Here is a 26,061-nt window from a genome sequence, read left to right on the forward strand (position 1 = left end):
CTGAACCTAGATACGATCTTCAAGGTTCCCCTGTCTGGATGGGGTCTTATCCTTCTATTGTTGTTTTCATAGGCAGTGAACACAGAGTTCAGAGTCCTTTGGAAAGGTGGCCATGCATGATCAGCATGAACAGGCCTATGATGGAGTCCAGGCCCTATCAATTCCTTATTCACCATCACTTCATGGGAAATAGATGGGGAAACAGTGGAAACAGTGGTTGACTTTATTTTGGGGGGCTCCAAAATCACTGCAGATGGTGATTGCAGCCATGAAATTAAAAGACACTTAATCCTTGGAAGGAAAGTTATGACCAACCTAGAGATCATATTCAAAAGCAGAGACGTTACTTTGCCAACAAAGGTCCATCTAGTCAAGGCTATGGTTTTTCCTGTGGTCATGTATGGATGTGAGAGTTGGACTGTGAAGAAAGCTGAGCACCGAAGAATTGATGCTTTTGAACTGTGGTGTTGGAGAACGCTCTTGAGAGTCCCTTGGACTACAAGGAGATCCAACCAGTCCATCCTAAAGGAGATCAGTCCTGGGTGTTCATTGGAAGGAGTGATGCTGAAGCTGAAACTCCAGTACTTTGGCCACCTCATGTGAAGAGTTGACTCATTGGAAAAGACCCTGATGCTGGGAGGGATTGGGAGAAGGAGGAGAAGGGGACGACAGAGGATGAGATGGCTGGATGGCATCATGGACTCGATGGACATGAGTTTGAGTGAACTCCGTGAGTTGGTGATGGACAGGGAGGGCTGGCGTGCTGCGATTCATGCGATCGCAAAGAGTCGGATACGACTGAGCAACTGAACAGAACAGACAGTTTTCAATGCACTTACACATTCATGCTTCCTCAACAGTCACAGTTGCCCCTGAGTGTGGGATAATAGAGATCATCATTGTGTATGCCCATTTTGCAAATAAAAGATTGAAACTTTGAAGGGCAGGGCAGGAATTCTCTGGTCATCCAACGGTTAGGGCTGCTAGCTTTCACTGCTGAGGGTGTGAGTTCGATCCCTGGTGGGGAAACTAAGATCCACAAGGTGCATGATGTGGCAAAAAAAAGAAAATCAACTAAAAAAGAAGGGCAGGGGAAAGTGATACTCCTCAGACCACAAAATACAGGTAATGTTATTGGAACTGTGCCGCTCCATAAATAAGGTAGACTGACTTCTGATTCAGCATCCCTTCCACCTCACCACTGTTCTCCAAACACTTGACTGGGACCAGTACATCCATAAGCACGGTTTCTTAACCTGCCGCCTTAAGTAGAAATTGCTGAACTCAGTCTCTTTCAGGAGACCTTGCTTATACTATTTTCCCATTATTAACATGCAATCACATTTTGGGCGCAAACATTCTCAAATTTCTTTCCTTTGTTGAGTATATTTAGTTTTAGTTTTAAGAAATTAAGTGACTTCATAAATGAAAGTGTGGACCGCAAGACCCTCCTCCTTATAGACTGGTTGTAAGAGCCTGATTCATCACCTAGCCTACAGAGAACACTAAACTAGTCCTCTTTATTCTTTGTATCTTGTTGTTCTTTTATATCAGGAGCGGCAAGAACAAATATTTAAAAAGGGATCTGGAGGAAAAGAGAGATGTTTATTCCTTTTGACTTCTTTCTCCTTCGACTCATTCTTGATGTTCTCTTATTGGAAAAAAAAAAAATCCCCAAATTAAGATAACATTAAGATCATGTGTTGACTATAACTCATAATTTGTTTATATCTAGAAATAAAGCAATAATCTAGAATGACAGTTTTTTATTGGTCTTCACTGAAAAAAATTATTGTGGATGAGATTTGGAAAATACCTAGACCATCTTCTTTCTTCAAATTTTCCAGTAAAGATATGCTACCTATTCTCGTATTTCATAAATTTGTGCTTTTAAAGGAAATCTTCTACCACATTTGATTAGAATGCTATTACATGGAGACAAATAGAATTTGTTACTGACAAAAGTTCTGGGTTTTAAATCAAATATAATAACTGATGTTAAATTGCCACATTAAGCTGATGTTTTGTTTTACCGAGCCTGTGTACCCTCTAATCCCAAGACACATGTAAACATTTCTAAGTGGGTGTCTAATTTTGAAATCTCTGTTAAAGTGAAGCCAAATCCGGCCTCTGTACCCAGGCTTCAAATTAAATCTTAGACACACAGTTTTGGCTGAAGTAGAAAAGAAGAGCTTTATTGCTTTGTCTGGCCCAGAAAAGCCACAGCGGGCTAATGCCATCGAAGCTGTGTGTCCCAAGCTGGAGGTACAGTGAGAAGTTTTACAGTAATGATTCAAGAGGACATGGTCAGCTCATGGACATTCTTCTGATTGGTTAGTGGTGAGGTACGTGGGAGTCAGCATCAACCTTCTGGTTCCCAGTGGTCTGGGCAGCAGACTGCCTTGTGAGGAGTTCAGTGTCTGTAAAACAGCTCCATTGTTATGTATCCCTTGTGAGGGAAACCGGACTTTGCCCAAGGCTGCCCTATTGTTTTGTTTGTTTTTTTTTTACTTCCACGTCTTAGCATCCCCTTCCTTCCCTAATTTGCAACCGTTTGAACCTGCTCCTTAGAACACTGAGAAGGTTATAGTAGTTTGGTAGTTTAAGTTGCCAAGTCACGTCCGACTCTTGCGACCCCGTGGACTGTAGCCTGCCAGGCTTCTCTGTTCATGGGATTTTCCAGGGAAAAGTATCAGAATGGGTTTGCTCTTTCATTCTCCAAGGGATCTTCCAGACCCAGGAATTGAACCCGGGTCTGCTGCATCACAAGCAGATTCCTGCATTGCAGACAGATTCTTTACTGACTAAGGTACAAGGGAAGCCTCATAGAGGCTGAATAAAGCCTATCTTCTATAATTAAGAAATGGGGGCGACTCAGAGGTCTTGTGCTCAGGAGTCCCACAGGATCCCACTTGGTATCAAAAGTACACAATCTAGAAATAAAATACTCCTCTGATATTCCAAGGAATCCACACAACTTTGAGCACTGGGCTCTTTGAAGGACGTATATCTACAAAATGACTTTACCAGCCTATTTTCTGCTACTTTTTCGCTTGGTTCCAACAAGTGTCCTACAGTTTGGACGAAAAGAGGACCCTGTGAAGTGGATACAGCTGTGCTGGGTTGAGTCCCTGCAAGTGAAAAAGGCAGACAGTCTCTTCTCTCCATGATTTCAGCCTTCCTCTCCTTCCAACTTGTTTACGCAGGTCCTTTTACCACTTTCAGCCATTTGTCAAGAAAAGTTTTGCAGTGGATCTCTTTCCAAATGAAACTGCATTGCATTTTTGAACCCCAGTAAACTGCTTCATAACCTCTTTTACTTAATATCTGTATAGTTTCAGAAGTGCACACACGTTTTTAAAGTAAAAATATAGATACTATATCCTTTATCATCTGAACCTCAAAACATGTGATCTCAATAGCCCTATAAGAAAATGGTGGTGGTTATATGTTAATAAGAAAATAGACACGTGGAGTTTTACAAAGAAAAGTACATTTGCTAAAATATACCTATTAAATCTGTTTTGTAAGCTTTGTCTACGGGAGACAGGAATCTTAAGAATTGCAGTGAAGCTCCTTTCTAGTTCCTAATAACTGCTACTTATGTTGTCACGCTGTATTATCCAATTTCCCTGAAGTCTGAAGCAGAGGAACGCCCAAAGAAAAATATTCTGTGCACCAGTACAAACTGTTCAGCTCCATAGCAGTTTGGTGTGTGTTGAAGGTTTTGGAATAGTACAATTGCCAGCTGATTCATGGCCCTTTCCAACAGATATCTAAACATGCCTGTAGGTGCAAAAGCCGGAAGACCTAACAGGCAGGATTTCTGAATTTCACTGTTGTTTCTACCATTGGATCTTACCCTTAGTCTAGAGAAAATAAATGAAACAGCAGACTTTTGCTTCTAGGTTTTTAATGTAGAGGCCAGGGTTCAGTAGGTTGATTAGAACATGGTAACTCTGCCTTTGTCTTCAGGCGGCCAACATTTATTAAAACATCTCTTGTGGGCAGCTTGTGTGTTATACTAGTGTTAGGTGTTACAAAAAGAAAAGGAAATGTTAGTATCATAAAACTCAATCTCATACCTAACATCCTTTAATCAACAGAAAGAATGTCCTGACCCCTTGTGTGTGTGTATGTATCAGATGCATGGTCTTAAGCACAGACGCTTCAGAACTGGCAAAATGAAATTCTTCCTGGGTTCAGGTTCTCCAAGGACGAATCTTCAGAATTCTAGCTGCTAAGAGTTGATGGCTAGCATGGGATTAGGAATTTACATAAAGCACATACTGTTACAGCTTCGGATTGCTCTCCTTTTTAACTGGTGATTTACCATGAAAATAGACTACTTGGGTTTACATAACAATTTACACTTTGCTCCTCAGTTGCCTCATCTGCAAAGTGGGGATAACATTAGTATCTACATTATATGGTGGTATGAGGATTAAGAATTGTATTGTATAACTGAATTACATTTGTATAGTTCAGTTTTTAATTGTCCTACTACATAGAAGTAGGTATAATTGATCATTTGCTTCCTAGGCCAGTGGAAGTCCAGCTTCTTAAGCCTCTGAGATAAACCACATACTATATTCCTTGTGTTGTATTGATCTTTACGAAATGGAGTCTTAGTTGTGAATTTCTGTTTGTTTTCAAATTTGATATGAAATTTAGTATCTTGTAACATTTTCAAAAGAGAAACAATCTTAAAACCCCTCTGTGAATGTCTGATTTAGTTTTTCTGGGAAATTGGTTTCAGGAAATTAAAGACAGGTTAAGCACCTGTCATTTGCTAGTGCCATCATTAAAACTTGAGAAATTGTTTCCTTAATCCTACCATAGAAGACTTGTCTGTGCTCTTTAAAGCATTCAACTATGTAAGGCAGAAATAATTAACCAACTTAAAAAATAAAAAGCTTCCCTGACTGTCTGTGAGGTGTTTTGCCCTAAGAGCTAGCAGGCTGTAGGCCCTCATGGTATCTCTAAAATCCAACAAACCCTGGTTAGACTTCCCATCTGCTATTACTTCTTGTCTCTATAGCACAGTAAACTTTTGGGGGAAGGTAAACTTGAAATGCTATGTAATGTGACAAGACCCTAATCACGGAATCCCAGCCAGCCTCACATTAAAAAACAAAACAAAAAATAGAGTTCGAACGTGAATGTGCATACTCTTAAGTCTGTATTTGAAAGTGGTAGGTTTAAGCGCACTTACATGCATAGAGAGAGAGAGAAGGACAAAAAATAAATGTGCTCCCCAATACCACTCAGTCGTAAAATTATGAGACCTGAGATGCCTGCAGGCCTGGTCTCATTATCTTCATTACTTCATATCTTATTGTTGCAGATGACTTAAAATTCTCAGCATCTGTACATGTAATTTCCTTAAAATAAATGCAGTTGATTTTTTTCTTTGTTTAATTCTTATATCTTTTGCATATGCATATTCTCCTTCCAGTAAATTAAAAGTTCCTGCAGAACAGAAAGTGTGCTAAGTCTCATGAATTTTTCTGTGTTACCTAGATAATACATTTGGTGTTATCAATTGACTAGAATATAAGGATAAAGAGAAAGACGTGTACCAGAAAATATTTCTGATATTGAATGAGATATTGCAAAACAACCCATAGATGGAATATAAAATAATCACAATTGAAAAAGATGAAGAGAAAGTATGAAGATGTTAACTGAGACACAGGAGGTTGGGGAGGGAAGTAGAAAAATAACTGTACGTAAGAAGAAGCCCAGCAATTTTTTTAAGATTGAAGGTTTACTCAAAAGAAGTCACCATTTGAATAAGTACTCCCAAACATAATCAAATAGTCAAAATAAACTAGTACGTGTAAATATGCAACAAAAAAAAACCTTTTTCATGCATCACTTGGTTGATTGAAAATTCTAAGCAAAAATATTTACATAACCTACTGGTTTTACAGTAGGGAAAAGATTATTTGCTTATTTTAAGATCACAATGAGTTTAACATATTAATATTTAACCCAAGTTTAGAGCATCACTTTTGAATGAGAAAAATTATGAGATTGAAAAAAGGAAAGTTTTTAAACAAGTTGTACTAAAGCTATTTTTTATGAATAAGAGTTTATCCAATGCATAAAATTCTGCTTTAAAATCACCATGGCCTTGATTTGTATTTTACTATTCAAGGGCCAATATAAATTCTTGAGGAAAGCTATAATTTTACTGTTTAAATGAATGTAGCATATATGGTGGCTAAAACTACTAGTTCTAAATCTACACGTGAGGGACTACGCTAAGAAGCATGCCTTTTTTTTTTTTTTTTTAGTGAAATACAGTTTATTAGCAATGCTGTGTTAATTTCTTATGTACAACATACTGCGATCCAGCTATAAATGTATGTACAGTCTTTTTTATATTTTTCCCATTATGATTTATCTCAGGATATTGAATAGAGTTCTCCATGCTGTCCAGTAGGACCTTGTTGATTATGAATTTCATGTATAATAGTCCGCATCTACTAACTTCAGACTTACAGGCCATCCCTTCCTGCTCCCTCCCCTGGCAACAACAAGACTGTTCTCTGTCCTCTGTGAGTCTAAGAAACATGTCCTTTTGATGAATCCATCCTACACAGGCTGTTTAAGTTGAGCACGTGCTACAAAAAGACTAACAGTAGTAACAAGTTAAGAGGAAGGAACAAAATACTTAAGTCCTTTAAGTGGAACTTGGAAAGGAAGTTTAAGTAGAACTTGAGAAGTTAAGAAAGTGATGAAACAGCATTTACAACTTAACAATTTCAAAAAAGCGAAGTAAGGATGTTTCCACTCTTCTCTCAAAAATCACATTAGAAAAATGCAAATATGAAGAAATAGAAACAGTGGTGTACACATTGATAACTAGAAGACATCTATAACTCCAAGTCAAAGAAGATAGGGCAAAATGACTCATAACAATAAAGAGGGCAAAATGACTCTTAACATGCCTGTCAAGGGGAGAGCTTTGGAAGGCAGATGTTATTCAGCCTGTAGAATTTCAGAAAGGTTTTTGAGCTGGTGGTACTTTTTTATTGCAGAAGGAAAGAGTGGAAATAAGGACATTGGAAGTGTCTTCAAGAAAGAGTTAGAGCCTCCAAATTGTCTCCATCCGTACCTCTCCACACACCTTGCGGGGAGCCATAAGGGTATACTCTGGAGAAGAATTAGAGGTGAAGGCAGAGAGCAGCAGCAGTGTGAGACAGGGATCCGAACAGGAAATAAAAGTGGGTCTATCAGATGATGAGAACACTAGTTCCTAACCCTGTCTAGTTCCCAAAAGAAATTGAACTCCCCCTGAGAAAAAACCCTCTTGTACATATAATATGGAGCCTCCTCCCAGTAAAAAAAAAAAAAAAAAAAAGCCATCTAACCACCTGATTAGCCTACAGTTTGATTATATAAATCTCAGGTATTTTTACAACAAATTATGTGCTGTGCATTGGTAACTAACAAACCACGAACAGCTTAACACTGTGCAAGTTGCTTTTTCATTCCCATTACATTCCAGTAGTGGGTGGCTCTCCTCTGTCTTGTAGCTCTGCCCTCTGGAACTGTGGTCTCCAGGGTCCTTATGGCAGGATCTAAGATGGAAGAGGGAGCACACAGACCCAACTCTCTCAGTCCAGAGGGGACACCTGTCACTTTCATTCATAATCTGTTGTACAGGTCTGTTCATGTGGGAGATGTGGAGGAACACTTGTAACATTGGGTGGTCACTAACTTCTCAACAGCTCTGTGCAAACTTACGTGCAGGTCCTTGCAGGCCCGTTTCTTCCCATGCCACAGCTGTGGGGTTTGTTTTTAATTTCATTGAATATTTACAATTCGTTTTGAATGTAAAAGCTATCTATGTGCCTGCCCTGTGACAGGAGTTAGAATACAGAGGTGTGTATGGTACAGTCTCTGGTCTCAAGGTTATTCTACATTTAACCTCTTAATTCAATATTGGCTTTGAAATAATTTTCAGGTCATTCCCTCTTAGTGGTTGTATTGGTATGTATAAATCAGTGACTAGCTAATCAAAGACTGTAGAAGTTATTGATTTGTAATCAACAGAACCTTTTGTCCCTGTGGCAAAATCTTTAATTTCAGATATTTCTTCCAAGTCTTTTGAGAACTGCGCTTTTTCTTTTTAACTCAAATAATTGTTAAGCGCTCTTTTCTTCTTTACAATGGCAACATGTAAGGATCTCTAATGGGCTCTGTAGATAAGTAAATGCAAATTTATCTTTTTCTCATTATCACCTTGTGATTTATTTCTGATGTGCACTGAAGCAAGTTTGTAAATTAATATGAAATTCTCTATAGAAAGTTTCATAGCGTATCAGTTGAAAGCAGTTATCTAGGAAGAGCTTTGTATCTGAGGCAGTTTGCAAATGCATCTCATATACTTCTTTAAAACTTTTATTTTCTGATTTGAAAACATACATTTATCTTAGAAATACTATTTCTTCTTAGTTGACTCTCTCCATCTACAGCTTGAACTGCTTATACCAGTGGTACAGCCGATTTTTAGTATTTGGATTCTGAGAGTATTGATCAATTTTTTATAATGTTTGCTTGCCTTGTTTTCTTTTCTAGAGTACCCGAGTGGCTTTGGACCATCTGGAGTCTGTGCCTGAGAAACTGAGCCTACTAGAAGATTTCAAAGGCTTCCGAGTGAGAGAGAGTTGGCTTGTCTCTTTTAGTATTTTTATCTGAGTGAGAACAAGTGACATCTTCCTGATGTGCAAAGAAAATTGTAGGGAGGGAGGGAAAACCAAAGAGCTTGGAGACTCTTAGCTCTCAATCTTATCTGAGTTTATTGACATTTGTGAAGCCAGGATTGAAAATAATGGAATTTATATGTTAGCACAAAAAAGGAAAATAGAGACTTTTACCCTATTACCGGGAGCTCATTTGGCTCCCTAAAGCTTTAATTACAATTTAGAAAAATCGAAGAATTAAAATACATTACATTAGTAATATATAACTTTTTGATGAGCAGTTTTCATTTGTGAATTATCTTCTTTTATTAAACCATTAAATTTCCAGAGTACTGTTTGTCGTAGAGATAAAGTACACAGGTTATCCCTATATGACAATATAATGATTCAAATCCACATAGAGTTTTAGATTTTGTATCTAATGCTATTTATTGATAGAACTCTAACCACAAAGGATTTCCTTACGAAGTCAGTTAATTACATATGTGGGTTTACCTACTATAATTTTTTTTTAAGTTGCTCATAGAGGAGAGAGGCAAAGCAAATAACCCTGCCGCCCAGTCATGCCAAACAAGGTCTAGCCCAGATAGCATCTTCACATGTCCCCTTGGGGATGCATATGTAGTGGACAGTTTTCATGATCTGTAATTTTTTGACCCTGTATGTACAAACAGAGGTGAGAGTCTCTTTTTGAAAAACATCAACCGTTCATTTCACATTGCCTTTAAAATGTAACTTATATTTAGGTTCTGCTTAACTCTAACATATTTGAGAATATAGTAAGTAAAAAATATAAGGCAGATCATTGCCATATTGATTTCTTGGAGGTATTAATGAGATTCAGCTTTCAAGGTCTACACTATTTTAAAATTTCACTGTGTATTTTGCTAGTTCAGTAACTGAACATTTTTGAGTGGGATCTAAGGTTGAGCTGACACATGTGGAAATTTGGAATATCACGTGTAAAATAAAACCAAGCATTTCTAGTATACTTTATTAAAGTTTCAGTTCTTTCTCATGATTTGATTTTATATTTGCAGTCTAAATCTCAGTCTCTATGAAAGAATTATGAAAAATGTACAAGAAGATATAATTTCTGTTCACCCTTCTATGACCCAATGCGGAGAGGAGACAATATGTTACACCCCGTCCTTTCCACTTTTTTCTCTTTAGATAATAGAAGTTATCAAAGTGAATGAAGGGCAGGCAAGAGAGAAAGTATTAGAAACAGCTGGCATTTGTCACCTGAGAAACTGATGCCCGTCTTATACCAGTATAAAAATGTAGAATTTAACCTCCAGTAACAGCTCATTTTTCCTCAGTGGTCTACATTAAACAGAATGTTCACAAGTACAATGTAAAAGTTGTTCTCTACTATTGCCAAATTTCTTTATTATTTTTCATCATTTATGGGCTATTAATTATCTACAAATCTAGCTTATGTGTATGCACACTCACATAGGAAGATGGTGAAATTTTTAGAGACAGAATGTTTTTCAAAATTTAGAATTGTACTTTTAGTCATTCAAATTGAAATGTCTACTTTTAAAATGGAAAGAAATTCGTTAGCAAGTTTTATGCACTATATATGGCAGGCAAAAGCTAAGCATTTTATATTTCTTCAAATCTTCAGACTCACATTATAAATTGGCATTGTTTTCCCTCATTTTACTACTCAGGAACCTGAAGCTTGGAGTGTGTAGATTATATAAAACTATGATATAATTCTGCATATTTATAGGAAAGCCCATCTGTTTTGCCTACTGCCTCTAGCCTGAAACCCATTCCATATATACTCTAAAGCCATCTATATGATAAAAAGAGGTCATGTAATCAATTAATGAAAACATTGCCTTAAATAAAAATATATAAAACCTTTAGATTATTAGATGTAGATTATATTTTTCAAATCCTTAAAACTTTCTAAAATTCAGTATGCAGTTAACAAGTTTAAAAACCTAAGTTCTGGTTCATGCTCTTGCCCCAGACAAAATCACTTAATATCTTAGAGCTTATTTCCTCATCCATAAAATGAGAGACTTGAACAATATTATCTCTTGTTCCTACCCACACTGGCATCACTAGCATATATGTGAAATGCCTTCCACACGCTTTTGGACAACACTGTAGTCTCGGACAACTAACTGTGAATACACGTTGTCATCTTACTTAGATGATCTTGACTTTATGCTTATTTAAAGGTGTCATAGTCTCTGTCTCTCTCTGTTTCTCTCTGTCCCTCCCTCCTTGTCCCACTTCATTTTTTTTTTTTTTTTTTTTTTTGTAATCCTTATTTTGAAAGGAATGGTTCAGCAGCACAATCCTACATTTAAACATTACATATTTGATATGGAGGAGAGGGAACAGCTTTGGGTTCCAAGATCACTCTGCCACAAATTGCCTAGCCTTGGGCAGGTCATTCTTAACTTACCTGGGATGTAACTTTGTTTTTTTAATAAAAATGATAACTTTGGAATTCTAATACCCCTTCTGGTCTGAACATTCAAAAAGTTATTTGGGGCTATTTGGGGATCTAAATTCCATAGATGATTTTTCTTATATATGAAAATCAGTTGCCCTAATTCTGTTTAATTTCTCCCTAATTCATACTAGAAGGGTCTACATAGGGGACTTCCCTGGCAGTATCGTGGTTAAGATTCCAGGTTTCCAATGCAGGGGTTGCCCAGTTCAGATCCCTGGTTGGGGAGCTAAGATCCGATATGCCCTGCAGTGCAGCCAAAAAAAAAAAAAGTCTAAGTAACAGGCTGCAGTGACTGTTTGCTGTGTTCTATCCTCTATCCCCAGAAAGAAGGGAAAAATAGAAAGGCAGGCAAGCCCTGGTTATTTTTCTGTCTTAGTTTATTACCTGAATCTTTTCATGCTTTTGAGGGCTGGTGAGCTATACGTTTTTTACTTCCTTTAAGATATTTTTGATGTCAACCATTTTTAAAGTCTTTATTGAATTTGTTACAAGATTGCTTCTGTTTTACGGTGTTGGTCTTTTGCCCTGAAGCATATGGGATCTGAGTTCCCCAATCAGGGATCAAACCCATGCCCCCTGCATTAGAACGCAAAGTCTTAACCACTGGACCACCAGGGAAGTCCCAAGATGAGCTATCCTTACATTTAAAAATCTACATGAAATAATAGTTAAAAGGTAGTGTGTTGAAGAAAGAGAATTTTTTTTTTTTTTTTTTTGCTAAGTGCAATTCTAAGGGACAGTATATACCATCCAAAAGTGGTATGGTATCATTAAATACTATCTTCAAACAACTCACTGTTACTTTAAATTTTTCCCTTCACCTAAAGGATGTCAGTCATAGATTGGCAAGGGGACTACCAGTGGGAGAAAAAAAAGGCCAATAACTTTTGTGGGACTGTTTTTATTTTTAATGGTAGCATCTAAAGTGACCATCTTTTTCCTTATCCTTGGGAACCTCTGATTTCTCTGTATATCTCTCTAAATGCCTATAATGATTTATTATCTAGATATCAAAACTTTCTCAGCTTAATTTCAAGCTCTGGTTTCTCTTTCATCTACCAATTTAGACCCTTTCTTGTTTTTGCAGGGTTCCTGCAGTTTATCCGACAGAATTGACGGGAGATATTCGAAATACCGAGTTCACAGAGATTCTCTTCAGCAGTGCCGGGATGACACCAAGCACAGAATCCAAAGCTTCAAAGTAATGTCCTTTATATACATTTGCAGACTTTGGGTGTTACTTATGGTTATGGCTATAGCTTTCTAAGCAGGCCCCATGGCATTTGCATAAGGGTACTTATGAAAGAAATGTTTTGATGTAAGAGATAGATCTTCAATTTTGTAGAAGTAGAAAATAAAAATTCAGGGATCGTGTTTATAACTTTTTATCTGAGAACTAATTATTAAGTGTATGCCATTGTGGCTCAGCTGGTAAAGAATCTGCCTGCAGTGCAGAAGACCTGGGTTCAATCCCTGGATTGAGAAGATCCCCTGGAGAAGGGAAGGGCTACCCACTCCAGTATTCTGCCCTAGAGTATTCCATGGACTTAATAGTCCATGGGGTCACAAAGAGTAGGTCACAACTGAGGGACTTTCACTTTCTTTCACTTTCATTGTTGTTTAATATCTTGTTTGTCTATGGGAATTGATGCTGCTTAGGAAATCCTGGTGGGCTTCCCAGATGGCTCAGTGCAAGAGAATCTACCTGCTAATGCAGGAGATGTGGGTTCAATCCCTGGGTTGGGAAGATCCCCTGGAGAAGGAAATGACAGCCTACTCCAATATTCTTGCCTGGGAAATCCCACGGGTAGAGGAGCCTGGTTGGCTATAATCCATGGTGTTGCAAAGAGTTGGACATGATTTAGTGACTAAACAACAATAAGAAATCCTGAGCCAGGAAACCCTTGGCCTCTTGATTGGTCAGTGGTTTAGTGTGGATGGCCACCCTCCTCATTGTGTAAGTCTGACTATTCCTCTCTCTGCACTAAAATCCTCCTCAGTAGGTGAAATAGCCTATAGTATTTCCTAGGATCAGCGTTTATAGTCATTCATTTCATGAGGATAAGAGCTCCATATTACTACTTCTGTCTGTGATTCACTAGTGGGGGACCATATAAGAGACTGGGAAGATTTGACCTAAATTACAAACCATTCCCTAGAAGCTGTCCAAGACCCATGTGGGTTATGGGTGACTTGAAACTCATTTGACCTTTAACAATTGTCAGCCTGGAGCTGAACTTCTTAACCCAGCATTAGTGACATGTGTGCCAGGTAATTCTTTGTTGCAGAGGCTGTCCAAGGCATTGTAGGATGCTAAGCAGCGTCCCTAAGAATGTACTCACTGGATACCAGTCACATTCCCCATCCCAAGTTGTGGCATCCAAAAGCGTCTCTGGATGTTGCTAGGCATCCCCTGGAGGGCAAAGCTGCCCTCTCCCTCTCACTGAGAACACTGAGCTAGAGAGGATCATCTATAGTACACTCCAAGTCAATTTAGAAAATAAAGCTAAAGTTTCAGCTCTTTTATATTCTTACAAAGTTCAATATGTATGCATATTCATTACACTGTATATATTCACTTATTTCAGCCAAGTGTAATTATTTTTAAGGTGCATCTTCCCCCCTCTGAATGTAATTGGACAGAATGCTCAGTGGATGTAAAGACAGTATTCATTTACATAAGCCCTCCCTGGTATGCTTAAAGTGAGCTCTTTACTTCCCCCATCCCAAACAGAAACTTAACACAATATGCCGTGTTATTTATGCCCTTCCTGCAAAGAGGGTGGTCTGTGACTTTGTGCTTTTTTATACCTTTGCTCTTTATATTGGTATTATTGACTATAGCAGCGATCATGTTATCATATATGGCAAATTTTAAGTTCACTAAATTGTCTTCCAACATTCTCATCAGGTCTCATATACTCAAGCATTTCTCCTCCACTTAGAGTGCCACTGACTTAAGCAGAAGAACAAGGCTTAGACAACAATAGCTAATGATAATAACTACTCGTTACTGAGCACATATTAGAGCAAACTACATGAAATTGCTCTTTTTGTATGTGTCTTGCGCTTTATGTGCCTGATTTCATTTAATCCTCACAGCAACCCTCTTTTGTTTTTTTTTTTTTTAACCACTGAAGAAAACCAGGTTATAGAGCGATTATGTGGTTGAATCATGGTTAAAACCTACATCTGCCTGGTTACAAGAATCTATATCCTTGACCACCAGGCTATTATAGTGTAAATTTGGATCTGCTGTCCCTTAATTTTTTTTAGAAGTCACCAAATATAGGACAATATCTTTAATAAATAAAAGTCTGTTTTCTCCAAAAGCACAGAAACACAGTGTATGCCTCTTAGTTCAATAGAGGTCTAAAAGCAGATGAAATATTTAAGACATTGCTTCCCAATACAGTTAGATTCAGTATCAGGTGAATCAGTGCTATCTAGTGGCACCCAAATTGCGATAAATCAATGCAATTTCTATAACAGCATATGGCAAAGCTATGAATGTTTAACATGTTCAGCAAGTAATCTCATTGGAGTTCTCTTTAAAATTACATTTGCAGCTGAAGAGGAAATCAAGCCTGGTTTTGTGAGGCCAACACTTATCAAAATGAGAAATAAGTTTGAAAATTTTGCAAATAGGCAGTGCAAATGCAGGAAAGAGCCACAAAGCACATTGTATGATGACATTGTTCCACGTTAATACTACTTAAACATTTTTAAATGTTGATCCATTTCAGTGATGAATATGTAGATTATTATCCTGTGTAGCAGATGTCTGGCCTGAAATAATGCAGTGATCTAACGCAAAACTCATGAGACTGTCACATTTTTTGTAGTCATTATTGCGAAAAATGTGAGAGCACATTTTTGCAAATCATAGATACCAATGATCATTTGCTTATATGCTTTTTATAACATAACTTATTAAGAATGAAAGGGGAGGCAGCTTCAAAAGAAAGAAGTTCATATGGGCAGTGAAAAAATTGTTAATTTCTTAGCTTCCTGGATAATCAGAGACGCTGCCTCTGATTTCTTGTTGTTCAGTCACTCGGTTATGTCCAGCTCTTTGCAACACCATGGACTGCAGCGTGTCAGGCCTGCCTGTCCCTCACTCTCCCCCAGAGTTTGCTCAAACTCTGTACAGACTATATTGCCAAAGCACTGCATCACCTGTTGGAGATGGGGGTGGCAGCACACATAAGCACACAGAAGGCAGGTCTTCAAGTAGAGAATAGTTATCTGTCATCTTAATCCTTACAGATAATTTCTGTACAGTTGTTTTAGAGCACAGTTTGGCACACTGCCAGCCATGGGCCAAGTCTTGCCTGCTGACTGCTTTTGTGAGTAAAACCACTTATTCGTGTGTGGTCTATGGCAGCTTTCATGCTCAATGGCAGAGTTGAGGAGTTGCAACAGAAACTGTATGGCCCACAGAGCCTCACAGATTTATCATCAGGCCCTCTGTGGGAAAACTTTGCCAACTCCTGGTCTAGAGAAAGGAGACTTTTACCAAACTATTCTTACTTCCTTTACATGTTATGTAAAGTATTCTCTTTTCTTCATTTATCAGCCAAATACATACTACGCAAGTTCTTTGTAAAGTCATACTACTGTTCATTCACTCAACAAATATTTGTTGAGTTTCAGCCATGTGCCAGGAACTTTCTAGGTGCATGGGAATCACATCAGTGAACAAAACAAAGATCTCTGCCTTTGAGAGCTTTTGTTCTTAAGGTAAGATCTTCAAGTCTGTTGTTGCTGACTACAACATCCAGCAAACATGTACTGAATTTCCACTGTGCACAAGACACAGCACTGGACAGTGGAGAGAATCATGGCATTTTAATAAGAAAAGTCATTACCAATCCTTAGGAATTCAAATAACTGTAGTACAAAGGAGAAAGGGATAAATGCTGTAAAGACAACCCCATTAGGGGACTTCCCTGATGAGCCAGTAGTTAAGAATCCACCTTCCAATGCAGGGGATACAGGTTCGATCCCTGGTGGGGGAACTAAGATCCCATAAGCCACCCGGGAGATAAGCCCACACACCACAACTACTGAACCCCTGCACTCTAGAGCCTGGGCTCCACTCTACACCGCAACTAGAGAAAGCCAGTGGGCTGCCTTAAGGCCCAGCACAGCCAAAAAAAATTTTTTTTAATCGATCCCAATAAACAGCAGTGGAAGTTCAGAGAAGAAAGATGCTCTAAAGCCTTTTGAAAAGAGGCTCGTGATGACAAGGTACACGGAAGTGTTTTATCCTCATCTGTTTGGAGAAGAATCACTGTTAGCATTACAGTCGTAGAACCCTGACTGTATTACTGTTGACAGACAAATAGCTCTTGGAAGAGCAGAACCATGTTGGCAGCTGGCTTCGCTCATGTTTTCGCTGATGTCAGAAGGCAGGGAGACATCCAATATGACCGCACTGCTGCTGGTGGAGGGGGAGGTAGAGTAGAAAGTGTGCAAGTCAGATTCCCTTTCAATTCAGAAGGAGACTCATCGCCCACTGTTTGCTCCAATGGCCATCACCAGGCTCAAAAGGATCAGGTTTATAGAAAGCCATCAAGATTTTCAGCAGGACCAGTGTCAGCAATCGCTGAGAGCATAATGTAACATTGTATTGAGCGTCCTAAGTTAACTGGACAAAGCCTGATCTCGAAGTATGTACAGAGACTTCAATTCACTGCTGAATTGAACACAGCGTTGTGTACACAACAAAGCATTCCGTAGCTCATTTCATCAGGCCTAACTGGGTTTCTGTAAGACAACAGACTTCTTTTCTGTCCCAGCTGTTTCGAATAGAACAGAATGTTCAACAGTCAGCCAATAACATAGCATTACTAATCGGAATTCACAGAGGAGCATGGTTTTGTCCAAAATATTCCCATTTGCTACCTGCCCTTTTTGCTCTCTACCCATGTTCAATATATGGTTTTAATTAGCAGTGGAGTTTTTGGTAAAATCACAAAAGGCATGTTTTGTTCCATCCTTCCTCCTCCTGAAAAGAAAATCATGATTTTCAATTTCTAGCAGAAGAAGCTAGTAGGCAACTTCTCTTTAAAAGCAGATGTTTTACAGGATAAGAAGAGGTGGGTAAGGAAGCGCTGATAATGGCTTTCAGCACAGGTTATGAAGGCAGAGTCTGACAAAGCCCATTGTCATATTCGCTCAGTGTAAGCACGTGTGTGCTGCTCCTAGAAGCTGTTTCTCCCTGCGTGAATTGCTCCATGGTTTGTTTATGCTTTGCTCATAGCAATTAATGACTGCACTTTCTCTCTAAGGTCAGCTATTTCTGTCCATACCTTAAATTGTCTACAATTGTTAGCTTCTGAAGCATGCAATATATAACTCCTGGTGCAATTCACAATTGGAGGTGATTTTCACTTAATGACTATTAAAATATATCATCAGTGTATGACTTATGTAATTTTACAGATATTGCTTGGGAATAGCAGTGGCAATCATGGTGGAAACTGAGGGAGCTTTAACCTCATAATACCCCAATGACTTACAACCACCTCTCTCCATGCTTTTTAAAGAAGTTGTGTGTAAACTGCTATGTAAATATAGCTCTATGCTTCTGCCAGCCCCCAGCAATTTGCCATCATTTAAACCTCTCCTGGAAAGAATGAAAGTGAAATCGCTCAATCTTGTCTGACTCTTTACAACCCTGTGGACTGTAGCCTGCCAGGCTCCTCCATCCAAGGGATTCTCCGGGCAAGAACACTGCAGTGGGTTGCCATTTCCTACTCCAGGGGATATTCCTGACCCAGGGATCAAACCCTTGTCTCTTGCGACTCCTGCATTGGCAGGCAGATTCATTATCATTGTGCCACCTGGGAAGCCCTATATAGAGATTTAGGGCAAGGGTCCCCAACCTTTGTGCCCAGACCAGAAATGGTCCCTGGCCTGAGTTAGGAACCTGGCTACATAGCAGGAGATGAGTGGCGGGCAAGCAATGCTTTGCCTGTCTGTACAGCCTTTCCTATCACTCACATTAAGACCTGAGCTCCACCTCCTATCAAATCAGCAGTGGCATTAGATTCTCTTAAGAACTTGAAGCCTACTGCACTTGAATCAACCCACACTCCCTCATTGGAAAAATTGCTTTTCACAATACTGGTCCCTGGTGCCAAAAAGATTGAGGACTGATGATTTAAGGTGCAAGCAACCCACTCCAGTGTTCTTGCCTGGAGAATCCCAGGGAAGGCGGAGCCTGGTGGGCTGCCATCTATGGGGTTGCACAGAGTCAGACACAACTGAAGCGACGTAGCAGCAGCAGCAGCAGCAACTAATCTTAAAAAAAAAAAAAAAAAGTAAAGTAAGTCACTTTAAGTGACTTTTTTAAAAGTAAAGTGACCCTTTAAAGGGTCACTCTTTGTGACCCTATGGACCTGTAGCCCGCCAGGCTCCTCTGTCCGTGGGATTCTCCAGGCAAGAATACTGGAGTGGGTTGCCATGCCCTCCTCCAGGGGATCTTCCCTACCCAGGGATCGAACCTGGGTCTCCCACGTTGCACGCAGATTCTTTACCATCTGAGCCATTGGAGGCAGAGGGGTGAACTGATGATTTGAGGTGCAAGTCTAATCTTTAAGTTACCGTAAAAGAAATAGTAAATATAGCTAAAGGTAAATACTGCAATTTGGGAAATGCTATTCTATGGATTATATGACTTTTGAGGGCAGACGCTGTCTGCCTTATCTTTGACTCCAGAATACACAATGCATGCTAATTTGATGATTAAACTTTTTTTCCCTAACTTCAGGCTTTCACGGAATTCTAACAGATTTCATTGTTATTTTTCCAGTATTGTTAGATGACACATCTGAAACCTCATAGGCAATTGAATCATGATGAACTCTGAAGCAATTTTTGTTCTTTTGAACAGATTAAGACTAACTTTCCAGCCATAATATTTAACTAGTTGATTGCATCTTGCCATTTTAAAAGTTAAACAAAAGGTTGCCAAATAAGTTGAGATATTTTTTGCTATAAAACCTGAAAATAGCAAAGGAGCAAAAGTGATTAATTAAAAGTCAAAGTGTGTACTTGTATGAGCATATTTTTTGCTATTCTTGTGCAGTTGCTAAGACATGTCTGATTCTTTGCGACTCCAAACTGGACTGCATCACACCAGGATTCTCTGTCCTTCACTATCTCTCAAAGTTTGATCAAATTCACATCCATTGACTTGGTGATGCTGTCTAACCGTCTCATCCTCTGTCATCCCCTTTCCTCCTGCCCTCAATCTTTCCCAACATCAGGGTCTTTTCCAGTGAGTCAGGTCTTCCAATTGGGTGGCCAAAGTATTGGAGCTTCAGCTTCAGCATCAGTCCTTCCAACAAATATTCAGTACTGATTTCCTCAGTTGACTGCCTTGATCTCCTTGCAGTCCAGGGGACTCTCAAAAGTCTTCTCCAATACCACAGTTCGAAAGCATCAGTTCTTCGGTTCTCAGATTTCTTTATGGTTCAACTCTCACAGCCATACATGGCCATTGGAAAAAACATAAATTGGACTATATGGACCTTTGTTGGCAAAGTAATGTCTCTGCTTTTTAATACACTGTCTAGGTTGGTCATAGCTTTCCTTCCAAGGAGCAAACGTCTTTTAATTTCATGGCTGCAGTCACCATCCACAGTGATTTTGGAGCCCAGGAAAATAAAGTCTGTCACTGCTTCCACTTTTTTGCCTTCTATTTGCCATGAACTGATGGGACCAGATGCCATGATCTTAGTTTTTTGAATGTTGAGTTTTAAGCCAGATTTTTCACTCTCCTCTTTCACTTTCATCATGAAGCTCTTTAGTTCCTCTTCTTTTTCTGCCATAAGGGTGGTGTCATCTGCATATCTGAGGTTGTTGATATTTCTTCCAGCAATCTTGATTCCAGCTTGTAATTCATCCAGCCTGGCATGTCACATGATTTACTCTGTATTTAAGTTAAATAAGCAGGGTGACAATATACAGCCTTGACATACTCCTTTCCTAATTTTAAACTATTTTTTCCTAAATTTAAATACCTAGAGTAACGGGCAAATTTGGCCTTGGAGTACAGAATGAAGCAGGGCAAAGGCTAACAGGGTTTTGCCAAGAGAACGCACTGGTCATAACAAACATCCTCTTCCCACAACATAAGAGAAGACTTTACACATGGACATCACCAGATGGTCAATACCGAAATCAAATTGATTATATTCTTTGCAACCAAAGATGGCAAAGCTCTATACAGTCAGCAAAAGCAAGACCGGGAGCTGACTGTGCCTCAGATCATGAACTCCTTATTACCAAATTCAGACTTAAATTGAAGAAAGTGGGGAAAACCAGTAGACCATTCAGGTATGACCTAAATCAAATTACTTAGGATTATACACTGGAAGCGACAAATAGATTCAAGGGATTATCTCATAGACCGAGTGCCTGAAGAACTATGGACCGAGGTTTGTGATATTGCATAAGAGGCAGTGATCAAGACCATCCCCAAGAAAAAGAAAAGCAAAATGGTTGTCTGAGGAGGCCTTTCAAATAGCTGTGAAAAGAAGAGAAGCAAAAGGCAAAGGAGAAAAGGAAAGATATACCCATTTGAATGCAGAGTTCCAAAGAATAGAAAGGAGAGTTAAGAAAGCCTTCCTCAGCGATCAGTGCAAAGAAAGAGAGGAAAACAATAGAATAGGAAAGACTAGAGATCTCTTCAAGAAAATTAGAGATACCAAGGGGACATGTCATGCAAAGATGGGCTCAATAAAGGACAGAAATGTTATGGGCCTAACAGAAGCTGAAGATATTAAGAAGAGGTGGCAAGAATACACAGAAGAACTATACAAAAAAGATCTTCATGACCCAGATAATCATGATGGTGTGGTCACTCACGTAGAGCCAGACATCCTGGAATGCAAAATCAAGTGGGCCTTAGGAAGCATCACTACAAACAAAGCTAGTGGAGGTGATGGAATTCCAGTTGAGCTATTTCAAATCATAAAAGATGATACTGTGAAAGTGCTGCACTCAGTATGCCAGCAAATTTGGAAAACTCAGCAGTGGCCACAGGACTGGAAAAGGTCAGCTTTCATTCCAATCCCAAAGAAAGGCAATGCCAAAGAATGCTCAAACTACCGCACAATTGCACTCATCTCACACGCTAGCAAAGTAATGCTCAAAATTCTCCAAGCCAGGCTTCAACAGTATGTGAACACTGAACTTCCAGATGTTCAAGCTAGTTTTAGAAAAGGCAGAGAAACCAGAGATCAAATTGCCAACATCTGTTGGATCATCAAGAAAGCAAGAGAGTTCGAGAAAAACATCTACTTCAGCAACTGAACTGAATTGAATTTTAAACTAGTCCATTGTTCCGTGTCTGGTTCTAACTGTTGCTTCTTAACGCACATACAGGTTTCTCAGGACACAGGTAAGGTGGTCTGGTATGCCCATCTCTAAGAATTTTCCATAGTTTATTGTGGAAACCACACAAAGTTTTAAGCATAGTCAACAAAGCAGAAGTAGATGGTTTTTCTGGAATTCCCTTACTTTCTCTGTGATCCAATGAATGTTGGCAGTTTGATCTCTGGTCCCCCTACCTTTTCTAAACCCAGCTTGTACATCTGGAATTTCTCAGCTCAGATACTGCTGAAGCCTAGCTTGAAGTATTATGAGCATGACCTTGCTGGCATGTGAAATGAACACAATTGTCCAGTAGTTTGAACATTCTTTGGCACTCCCTTTCTTTGGGATCGGAATGAAAATCGGACCTTTTCTAGCCCTAGGCTGCTGGCTGAGTTTTCCAAATTTGCTGACATATTGAGTGCAGCACTTTAACAGCATCATATTTTAGGATTTTAAATAACTCAGCTAGAATTCCATTACCTGCAGTAGCCTTGTTTTTAGTAATGCTTCCTAAAGCCCACTTGACTCCAGGATGTTTGGCCCTAGATGATGGACCATACCATCATCATTATCCTGTCATTAATACCTGTTTTGTATAGTTCTATATATTCTTGCCACTTCTTAAACTCTTCTGCTTCTCTTAGGTCCTTACTGTCTCTGTCCTTTATTGTGCCCATCCTTTCATGAAATGTTCCCCTGATATCTCCAGATTTCTTGATGAGATCCTTAACTTTCCGTCATACTGTTTTCCTCTATTTCTTTGCGTTGTTCACTTAAGAAAGACTTCTTATCTCTCTTTACTGTTCTCTGGAACTCTGCATTCATTAGGGTTTTTTTTTTTTTAACCCTACCAAACCCTGACAAACCACATGCTTTCTTCAATATTCACAATAATTTGCTCAATAAGAGCATTAAGAAAGGAAAGATTATGAAGAAAGTTAAGTGTAAAGATACAATTGTTAATCATATTGAATTCAAAATTCTAAATATATCAGGTACATCAGTTCAATTCAGTTACTCAGTCATGTCCAAATCTTTGTGACCCCATGATCCACACCATGCCAGGCCTCCCTGTCCATCACCAATTCCCGGAGCTTACCCAAACTCATGACCATTGAGTCGGTGATGCCATCCAACCGTCTCATCCTCTGTCGTCCCCTTCTCCTCCTGCCTTCAATGAGGAGCATCAGGGTCTTTTCAAATGAGTCAGTTCTTTGCATCAGGTGGCCAAAGTATTGGAGTTCCAGTTTCAACATCAGTCCTTCCAGTGAGCACCCAGGACTGATTTCCTTTAGGATGGACTGGTTGGATCTCCTTGCAGTCCAAGGGACTCTCAAGAGTCTTCTCCAACACCACAGTTCAAAAGCATCAATTCTTTGGCACTCAGCTTTCTTTATAATCCAACACTCACATCCATACATGACTACTGGAAAAATCATAGCCTTGACTAGACTGACCTTTGTTGGCAAAGTAATATCTCTGCTTTTTAATATGCTGTCTAGGTTGGTCATAACTTTCCTTCTAAGGAGTAAGTGTCTTAGTTTCATGGCTGCAATCACCCTCTGCAGTGATTTTGGAGCCCCCCAAAATAAAGTCAGCCACTGTTTCCACCGTTTCCCCATCTATTTGCCATGAAGTGATGGGACTGGATGCCATGATCTTCATTGTCTGAGTGTTGAGCTTTAAGCCAACTTTTTCGCTTTTCTCTTTCACTGTCATCAAGAGGTTCTTTAGTTCTTCTTCACTTTCTGCCATAAGGGTGGTGTCATCTGCATATCTGAGGTTATTGATATTTCTCCTGGCAATCTTGATTCTAGATTGTGCTTAATCCAGCCCAGCATTTCTCATGATGTACACTGCATATAAGTTAAATAAGCAGGGTGACAGTATACAGCCTTGACATACTCTTTTTGCTATTTGGAAACAGTCTGTTGTTCCATGTCGAGTTCTAACTGTTGCTTCCTGACCTGCATACAGATTTCTCAGGAGGCAGGTCAGGTGGTCTGGTATTCTCATCTCTTGAAGAATTTTCCAGAGTTTGTTGTGATCCACATAGTCAAAGACTTGGGCGTTGTCAATAAAGCAGAAATAAATATTTTTCTGGGACTCTCTTGCTTTTTCGATGATCCAGCAGATGTTGGCAATTTGATCTCTGGTTCCTCTGTCTTTTCTAAAACCAGCTTGAACATCTGGAAGTTCACGGTTCACATATTGCTGAAGCCTGGCTTGGAGAATTTTCTTTACTAGCATGTGAGATGACTTCAATTGTGCGGTAGTTTGAACATTCTTTGGCATTGCCTTTCTTTGGGATTGGAATGAAAACTGACCTTTTCCAGTCCTGTGGCCACTGCTGAGTTTTCCAAATTTGCTGGCATATTGAGTGCAGCACTTTCACAGCATCATCTTTTAGGTTTTGAAAGAGCTCAACTGGAACTCCATCACCTCCACTAGCTTTGTTTGTAGTGATACTTCCTAAGGCCCACTTGACTTCTCATTCCAGGATGTCTGGCTCTAGGTGAGTGATAATGCCAGTTAATTGTCTTGTTAGTTTGTAATAAATATACCATAACATATTTATCCAAACAATCCTTGTTTCCTTTTAAATAGTCACTTTCAGGGAATAAACATTGGTTCTGGGAACCATCATTATGAAATATCTGCATCTCTCCCTTTGTTTCTTAAATCAGTGACACATTTTTTTGAGTATCTTTGTTTATGGGAAATTTTTACCCACTGTGAATATATTTAGTTTTTGAAAATGGATTAAAATCATATAGAGCCAAGTCTGAAATGGGTTAAAAAAAAAAAAAAAAAAAAACCACACACATACACAACAAAAGCTGAGTATACTCCTTTTTTTGTGTGTGAGTCACTAAGAATATTAAATTTTTACACCATAAAATAGCAATTGCATATAGGTAAATTTATCAAATGGCCTGATCCAATACAGTATTTTTCATGAGTCTGTTCCTCTGTGGCTGAATGTGGCTTCATGTTTATTGTATTATGATTTAATTTTGGAAAAGATGGTTTTGGTAGTTAGATGTTCTGATTGTTCAGTGGTTCTGCTTGGGGAAATTAGAATTTCAGATGTCAGTGCTGAGAAATCTTAGGAGATGATCTTGCCCAGCTCTGTCATTTTCTTACATGAAGATACTGAGAGTGACAGTCTGCTACTTCCCACTTCCACAGAGCAGGCCTTCAGGAACATGATCATTATTGAGTTCCTTACTGCATATGGCACCATCCTGAACTGTGAAGATTAGGATGGGTAGGTGGAAATATAGAAAGAGGTGATCAAAGCCGCAACCTCATGGAAGTTAAAAGCTATATAATGGCAGCCATGCAGATTGAGTTATGGAAGGCTAACTTGAAGTAAACTGTCCAGTTAGAACTTTCAGATAGGAATAAAGTTTACTGAGGAAGAGGTTAAGCTTTTTCAAGCACTAATGGAGAATTGGGAATAAAATTGGGGAACATTGTTAGGCTAGAGACAAATTCAAGAAAACATTTCTGCCACAGAGTCAGACAAAAAAGACAAGACACATAAGTGTCTTTTCCTTTTCTCTAGGGGAAGAGTTGAATAAATTAAAATTTTTTAAAAAATTAAATGCAGCATTTGTCTTATAAACTTTGAACTTACAATATTTCTGTGAGAAAAATACTTGGTGGGCATCATTAAATATTAATCATTAGAGATCAGTTTAGCAAAAAGATTTAGTCAGGTTGGAACAACTTTTAAGAAACCAATTACAATGTGTGTTATGAAAGAGAAGTGGAAGAAACCCAGGGAAAATATTAGAAATTGCAAGTTCCTTCACCCAGTGGAATTTTTGCAGGGAATTATGGCTAAATAGCTTGTTGAGACTTAAGACAGTAATAAAAATAGGTCCCTGTGCTAAGGATGTAAGAGTTGGCAAAAAGCAAAAGCTTGCAAAGAATCTTCCTTTTTAACCAATACTTCCTTTTTAATATATAAGTATTTAATTGAAAAAATGTAGAAATTAGAAACAGCCATCTTATGGTGACCCTATAAACTTTACTTGCATAGAAAGTCCAAAAATTAAATATCAATATATAATTGGAGGATTTGAAGATATTGTTTTCATATTCTGACATGTTGATTTGTTCAAAAGGATAGTGAAATATTTTTCTTTTAGGGTGTTCTTCTAGGGATCATTTCATTATTTATTTCTAGGTAACCCTGGGGATTCTGGCAATCTTTTGAAGATTTGTAAAATGTTGAAACTTAAAGACATACAGCTGACCCTTGGACACCTCGGGAGTTAAGGGCACTGACCCTCAGTGCACTTGAAAATCCATTTGTAAATTGTAGTTAGCCCTCTGCATCCAAGGTATTATTCCTCATTCTTAGATTCAACCAACAGAAAATCATATTGTACTACAGTATATACTATTGGAAAAAAAAAAATCTGTGTTTAAGTGGACACACGCAGTTCAAGCATGTGT

The 26,061-nt window shown here is 38.8% G+C and overlaps 1 protein-coding gene across 12 annotated transcripts in view; it reads left to right on the forward strand.

Moving 5' to 3' along the window:
* Positions 1-26,061, forward strand: part of CEP128 (centrosomal protein 128) — a 601,725-nt gene that overhangs the window by 562,846 nt on the left and 12,818 nt on the right. For all 12 annotated transcript variants that reach the window (XM_045162006.1, XM_045162005.1, XM_045162004.1 and 9 more), the window contains 2 exons: positions 8,593-8,670; positions 12,287-12,400. In XM_045162006.1, the coding sequence (XP_045017941.1) occupies positions 8,593-8,670; positions 12,287-12,400 (192 nt within the window). The remainder of the gene's footprint in view (positions 1-8,592; positions 8,671-12,286; positions 12,401-26,061) is intronic.

Source organism: Bubalus bubalis, chromosome 11, assembly GCF_019923935.1.
Source record: "Bubalus bubalis isolate 160015118507 breed Murrah chromosome 11, NDDB_SH_1, whole genome shotgun sequence".
In the NCBI taxonomy this organism is placed as follows: Eukaryota; Metazoa; Chordata; class Mammalia; order Artiodactyla; family Bovidae; genus Bubalus; species Bubalus bubalis.